At 38.6% G+C, this 7,634-nt stretch overlaps 1 protein-coding gene and 1 long non-coding RNA gene across 2 annotated transcripts; one reads left to right on the forward strand and one right to left on the reverse strand.

The window, feature by feature from the left end:
* Positions 1 to 2,717: 2,717 nt before the first annotated feature.
* On the reverse strand, positions 2,718 to 4,345 carry LOC146317264 (uncharacterized). The gene is made up of 3 exons (XR_014771633.1): positions 4,035 to 4,345; positions 3,356 to 3,445; positions 2,718 to 3,021 (listed from the first exon to the last, which is right to left on the reverse strand). It is a non-coding gene; the product is annotated as an uncharacterized LOC146317264 (long non-coding RNA).
* A 118-nt stretch (positions 4,346 to 4,463) lies between these two features.
* On the forward strand, positions 4,464 to 6,986 carry LOC146317265 (tripartite motif-containing protein 16-like). Its single transcript, XM_084731937.1, has one exon. The coding sequence runs from the start codon at positions 4,490 to 4,492 to the stop codon at positions 6,170 to 6,172; it is 1,683 nt and encodes a 560-aa protein (XP_084588063.1). The 5' UTR covers positions 4,464 to 4,489; the 3' UTR covers positions 6,173 to 6,986.
* The last annotated feature ends 648 nt before the right edge of the window (positions 6,987 to 7,634 follow it).

The following is a 7,634-nucleotide window of genomic DNA, read 5'->3' on the forward strand; positions in this document are numbered from 1 at the left end:
AAGAAAAGAACAACTGCTGTAAACATTGTGGTAAATAATGGACTCGACCCCATGAGAAGAGAAGAGCTAACACTGCCCTCTGGTGGGGAGGCTTTACTCTCACCAGCTCTCAACACAACTTGATCATTTAGGTCTCTACACTAACGTTACATGTTGGGAACACAAACTTGTTCACCAAATACACACAGCAGTCTCTGATATAGAGCATTTCAACAACAGCCAATAACACGAGGCACACATCCCTGCCTCTGCCTCCCTGTACTTCTTTGGATAATCTACAAACTCGTCTGTGAGCCATAAGAGCAAACAGTAAAAAAGTGAGATGCCGGACTGAAAACATTGTTTCCAGCCTATAGGCTTGCTTTGATTACAGATTGGGATGTCTTCTACAGCTCATGCTCTGACTTCAATTAACTAAAGTCTGCAAATATTATCAGATAAATGTACTTAAAGTAAAAGTATTCATGTTGCAGTAAAATGTTCCTGTCAGTGTTATTATGTCTGATGTTTCTGGATCAATATTATTACATTAATGTTCCTGCTGTTTACTGCTGTAGATGTTTAAGGTTGAGCTCATTATAACTACTTTAAAGGCCTTTAAATTTAATCTACAGCAATGCATCATGGTCTATAAGATCATCACATGTTAGTAGTGTGGCTGTCCTGTGAGAACCACAAATCTATAAACAGCCTTTTATCACCTTTGTGGATTAATAAATTCTAAGTATTTACCTGTGGGATGTAGTATAGGTATAAAGTTGGATAAAATGGAAATACTGACATAAAGTACAAATACCTCCAATAAGTACAGAACTTTTCTTTGACATATATATTTTTATTATTTTAGTGCATCACATTTTCATGAGTTTGTTCCAGTATTCAGTTGTTTGAACTTCTTCCCTCCCCCCGTCTCCACCCAATGATAAACTCTGAACCGTCAATGTAGATGAACCAACAATGAGAGTCTGGATAATGAAGAATAAGGTACACACTCATACTCATGGATATAAATGCAGACATACATGCTCATGTATCAGCTGAAAGAAAGAAAAGAGATAAATGAAACAAGTCAATGTAACTGAAGACAATTCATAGAATAAAGAAGAAAAGTTGAATTAGTCACATAAAGTACAATTACAATATCAGGTCCTTTTTTAAAGGACATGAGAATATTGTCTCTGTAAAGATCTGAGATCTTCCACAGTAACTTTTTAGTCCAGAGCCTGAATCCAGGATCTGATTTACCTGGTGTAAAAATGTGTTGCCCCAAATGGGAGAATAATATAACAGCCCTTATATCACATATCTTGTGATTCACACCAGGCTTCAACTGTGGTCTTAACAAACATGTTAACAGTGTTGTGTTGAAGCTTTTTTACAGAGTCAGAGTATAGAAATGTATCAAGATTCAGTCCTTGGATTCTGTCATTCTTCATCTGGACCCCTGGTAGATTGGAGGGGAGAGAGAACCAAAAAGAGGCCGATCTAACCTGCATTGCCCTAAAATACCATAAAAGGTTGGGTAACTGGAGGCCGCCCCTCTCATATGGGAGGTACAGAAGTGTTAAGTGAAGTCTGGCTCGTCTTTTATTCCAAATAAAGTTTGTAAAGGTTTTCTTCATGCTAGAAAAAAAGATTGGCAGGGTTTAAGAGGAACTGATTGAAATAAATATAAAATGATGTGAGAATATTCATTTTAATAATATCAATTCTGACAGTTATTAATGTGAGAAGGGAGAGTCGTCCATCTATCCAAACTGTCATGTACCTGAACTACAATAGGCTCATAGTTACTTGGGATCATATTCTTAATTCCAGGTGTGATTTTAATCCCTAAATATTTGAAACCATCTTTTGAAGTTTTGAAAGTTTTGAAAATAAGAACAGAATTTGATGTTAATGTGCTCAGTTACAGTCCAACGCTGATTACAACTCTGGATTAATGCAAGATGGAAATGTATGGATTGACAATGACCAATGATTGATTTAATATTGAATTTAAAACCAATTAACTGACTAATTACCAGGCAGCAGAGACAAAGCTCAGTGTGATGTTTTAGTATTTTCTACATTTTATATATTCTAAAATTTCTTATTTATGTTCATTTTAATATTCACTTTTCTTAAGATAAATAAATATGGTTTTTCTGTTTCTCAGTTTGTTCTATATAGATCTACTTATTCTTAGAACGACAGGTGGAACAGACTGGTTTAAAGGAGGGAGGATTGTAGTGGAAGCTCTGGGCTGTCAGGTGTGACTGTGTGGTTCATGGTTTATTTGGCTCACAGGTCAGTTAGAAAGGCATGTTTTTGTTTTGCACCTCGAGGAGGTCAGGACCGGCTCTGTTTACATGTCAGTATGTACCACCTCCCGCCACTTGGTGGGGTCGTTCTTCTACTTTCAAAAAGGCAGCTTGAAAGTTCACTCATCAACTCCTGTTTCTTTACATTTTTAATGTAATGATGTTGATCGTTGATCGGCAAAGACATCACATCATTGTTCAACTGACTGGCCACATGATTTAAGCTCATAATAATAATAATAATAATAATAATAATAATAATAATAATAATAATAATAATGATAATAATAATAATAATAATAATAATAATAATAATAATAATAATAATAATAATGATAACAACAACAACATGCTTTGTTCTTTTTAGAGCTGATCTTTTGTCAAACGTTTCTGTTTGTTCCTCTTGTTTGTGTTGGAAGTGCTGCAAAACAGATGACTGATGAAGCTGAGATGAGGAGAATTTTCACATAGAATCAGAATAAGAATCGGTTTAATATTGCCAAGTAGTTTTTCACATGCAAGGAATTTTCTGTTGCACGTTGGTGCAGAACAACAAACATAGAATTGAGAAAATAAGTAAAGATGTGAGGCCTGGTAGCTCAGTTGGTGGAGTGTTTGTCCTCTGCAGCAGCTGTGGGTTTGACTCCTGCCTGTGGTCCTTTGCTGCATGTCAGTCCTCCACTCTCTCTCCATCTTTCCTGTCATATCTTCAGCTGCCCTATAATTTAAAGGCATAAAAGCCCAAAAAAATAAATTTAAAAAGAAAATATAGATTAGGGAAGGACTGTCAGTTAAAACAGCATGAATAGAAAATTAGACAACAGACAGTAAAACACACAAAAGTAGTAGAAACAATATGAACAAGTGTGTCTGTTTTTAAAACAGATGAAGAAGCTGTACAGTTTTATGTAGGAGTGCGAAGAAATTTGACTCAAAATGTGCAAGTTCACAGTATAGGAGGATATTAATGTGCAAAATAGAGTCATATGACTGAAATTTAACACGTAAGGGGGTGAGGGTAGGAAAGTCAGTGTCAATGGGGGGTCACAGACCTTGTTGATGAGTCCAGGATCATTCTGATCCAGATACCACAAGATCAGAATCACAGAATCTAGATTTAAAGTCTTTGGAGAGGCTTCCATCTGTTGGTCAAAGTAACTATTTATTTACACAGGTGTGAAAATGTTGGTGCAAATTGCAATTCAGGGTGCATATTATTCATTTTCTCTTATCTGCATTAACACACACTGGCCAGAATTTCAGAATTTTTAAGGGTTATTCATTGTTAGAACTTAATTTTTTAGTAAAAGTGCTTTGTGCATTAAAGTAGTAGCAGTACTAATAGTTATGAAATGTCTAGATGTCTAGAACTAGATTGCACTTGAAGAGGAAGGAAGTGAAGTGTCTGTTTGTGTTGCTAGATAAAGGAAGTTATTTTATTTCAGCCACATTTACAAAACACACTCTGCTCACAGCACTGCTGCAGAGAAACCACATGATTTAAATGTGAGCCATTTTCTGCAGAGTCGCCTGCACACAGACGGACAAACAGTGTCACATCGTCAGCAGGAAGACACAGTGAGAGTCTTAAACCCACTGGTTTACAAAGAAAAGAACAAAGGTGAGAAAATAGGACCTTGTGATGCAGCTGTGTCCTCATCTCTGACACCTCACCATCTCCACACAGTCAACAACTGCATCATTTCAAATAAGAAAAGCTGAAATTATTACCTTTATTAGTTGTTGTTTCACTGATGACTTTCACTGACTGGAACTGTGACTTTAGTTTGTCCTCCTTTATTTCACTTTCAAAGACATGACAAAGTAATTAAACAGCAACTGAAGTATTTTATGACAGTTTAGTTTGATAACTCCTTACTGTGAGTCAGCTGTTTATAAACCAGTAAAAGAAAACTGAAGAGAATCAGGGAAGAGTTTGAGAAATATGGAGCTGTCAGCAAAGTCTGGGAGCCCAGAATTATTTTACAACTAAAAGCTGAAATGTTTTCAAATGTGGATCAGGTTTGAACTGAGGCTTCGTTGTAAATGAAGAGACAAAGTGCAGATTCACAGAGCTGCTCCTCTTCCTGGAATGAATTGATAAGCCCTCCCTCTTCTTCCTGCCCTCAAAATACACAAACAGTTTTGAGGAAGTGAAAGTCAGACCATTGTTACTGAGAGGTGAAATGGCGCAGAAAGGAGTTCAGCTGGAGAAAGAAAAATTCTGCTGTTCGATCTGTCTGGAGCTACTGAAGGATCCGGTGACCACTTCCTGTGGACACAGCTACTGCATGAACTGTATTAAAACCCACTGGGATGTAGAGGATCTGAAACACATCTACAGCTGCCCTCAGTGTAGGCAGACCTTTATACCGAGGCCTGTCCTGGAGAAAAACACTGTATTAGCAGATTTAGTGGAGGAAGTGAAGAAGACTGGAGTCCAAGCTGCTCCTGCTGATCACTGCTATGCTGGACCTGAAGATGTGGCCTGTGATTTCTGCACTGGGAGAAAACTGAAAGCTCTCAAGTCCTGTCTGGTCTGTATGATCTCTTACTGTGAGAAACACCTGCAGCCTCATTATGATGTAGCTCCATTAAAGAAACACAAGCTGGTGGAGCCCTCCAAGAAGCTCCAGGAGAACATCTGCTCTCTTCATGATGAGGTGATGAAGATGTTCTGTCGTACTGATCAGCAGTGTATCTGTTATCTCTGCCCTGAGAATGAACATAAAGGCCACGACACGGTGTCAGCAGCAGCAGAAAGGACTGAGAGGCAGAGAGAGCTGGAGGTGAGTCGACAAAACATCCAGCAGAGAATCCAGCACAGACAGAAAGATGTGAAGGTGCTTCAACAGGAGGTGGAGGCTATCAATCGCTCTGCTGATAAAGCAGTGGAGGACAGTGAGAAGATCTTCACTGAGCTGATCCGTCTCATGGAGAAAAGACGCTCTGATATGAAGCAGCAGGTCAGATCCCAGCAGGAAACTGAAGTGAGTCGAGTCAAAGAGCTTCAGGAGAAGCTGGAGCAGGAGATCACTGAGCTGAAGAGGAAAGACGCTGAGCTGGAGCAGCTCTCACACACAGAGGATCACACCCAGTTTCTACACAACTACCCCTCACTGTCACCACTCAGTGAGTCTACAGACTCATCCAGCATCAATATCCGTCCTCTGAGGTACTTTGAAGACGTGTCAGCTGCTGTGTCAGAGCTCAGAGACAAACTACAGGACGTTCTGAGTGAGAAATGGACAAATGTCTCACTGACAGTGACTGAAGTGGATGTTTTACTGCCACGACCAGAACCCAAGACCAGAGCTGAGTTCTTAAAATATTCACGTGAAATCACACTGGATCCAAACACAGCACACCCACGGCTGTTATTATCTGAGGGGAACAGAAAAGTAACAAGAATGAGTCAACATCAGTCTTATTTTAGTCACCCAGACAGATTCACTTATTATTGTCAGGTCCTGAGTAGAGAGAGTCTGACTGGACGTTGTTACTGGGAGGTGGAGTGGAGAGGGAGAGGAACAATTTATGTAGCAGTCGCATCCAAGAATATCAGCAGAGCAGGAAGGTCAAATGAATGTGGATTTGGACAAAATGACAAATCTTGGGCGTTATATTGTCAGACAAACACTTATAAGATTTGGTACAACAATGTCCAAACCCCCGTCTCAGGTCCTCAGTCCTCCAGAGTTGGAGTGTACCTGGATCACAGAGCAGGTATTCTGTCCTTCTACAGCATCTCTGAAACCATGACTCTCCTCCACAGAGTCCAGACCACATTCACTCAGCCTCTCTATGCTGGACTCCGGGTTTATTCCTGGTTTCATGAAGTCACTGCTGAGTTCTGTAAACTGAAATAGTCAGAAGTCATTTAAGGGACAGTTGATTAAATTCTGAGTTTTAATCCTTCAACTTATTTAGTCTTCATGTTTGTTGCTGAGAGCTGATTGTTGTGACATTTCTTCACTGCACACAGATCAGCTGTCAATCAAACATTGTGGGCGGTACTTTGACATCTTGTCATCTGTTGTTGTGTAAATGTTTGAGTTTGTTTAGGCGGTGCTCCTTCCTGTGATGACTTCTGTTTACCTGAACTGATATTTCTCTGTATGGAAATGTAAATGTCTCTGTGCTCCACATGTCTGATGAATATTTGTGTTGATGTGTTTGTATGTTGTTGTTTCTCTTCCACTGCAGCATCAGATCTTCATTTATCCCACATATTTTGTTCTCACTTTGTATAATTCTAAAGAAATCTGTCATTACATTTACATTTGTTTGTTGTTCAGATCGACGTAGAAATGAGGAACTATGAGGTGTTATAAAACTGTAATGATCCTGATGATAATCAATAAGGAGGTGATTGATTATTGTCTTGTACATAGCTGAGCTTCTGCTCAAACAAACTGCTTGTGTGGATGAAGTGAATCTGTACATGAACTCATTGAACATGAGTCATTGAACAGACTTTACTGATGGGATGTGAACAAACCGAAGCTTTACATGAATAAACAAACACGAACAAAGTCTTTTCTTCTCGTCTTCATTCACACAAAGCTGATGGAGAAAATGTCAAACTAATCTGAGAAGATAACTGAGGCTGTTTTTCTCCTGAAACACCACAAAGTTCAGTGTTCATGTTCAGAGCAGAAGAGCATTTGTCAGTCAGCTTTTCTCATTAAAACAGCTTCATCACAGAGAAATGAGCAGATTTTTCTTTCACTTGTTGCTTTTTACAACCAACACTTTGTTTATCGAGTCAATAAAGAGGATTTATTACACAGACTGAAAAAACACTGGAAAAACAGTCAGAATTCATTTGGTCAAGTTTGTCTGTGAAGAAGTTTTGTTGAGTCCTGACACACAGAGGACAACATAGTCCAGACATTTCAAACCAAAAGTGTCTCTCAACTTCACACAAACTGCAACATAAACACACTCAACACATTTTGTGTCCTCAATGTGTCTGAATGAGAGAAAAAAAGTCTGAAGGAATCATATGAAAATCAAAAGCAGCTTTAAAGGACAAAATAAAACATGTAAAAGAAAATAAAACACATGAATCCAAACACAAATTCAAACAAGAGCAAAGATACTGAACTGAGAAAACTGAACAGAAGGAGGAAAGAAGATACTGAGGAAAATCTGTCACAAGATAAAAAAGTTGTTGGATTGAGGAACAGACAAAAGTCTCAGCCTGTGAGAAGCTCAGCTTTCTATCAGAGACAGTAAAAGTACTCTGAATATTTGTTGTAGCAGTAGCTGTATTTGTAACTGTAGAATTTACTGTATTGAATTAGTAACAGTAGAAATTGTTTTTGA

The sequence above is a fragment of the Lutjanus erythropterus genome, chromosome 12 (assembly GCF_056507025.1).
Source record: "Lutjanus erythropterus isolate fLutEry1 chromosome 12, fLutEry1.hap2, whole genome shotgun sequence".
In the NCBI taxonomy this organism is placed as follows: Eukaryota; Metazoa; Chordata; class Actinopteri; order Lutjaniformes; family Lutjanidae; genus Lutjanus; species Lutjanus erythropterus.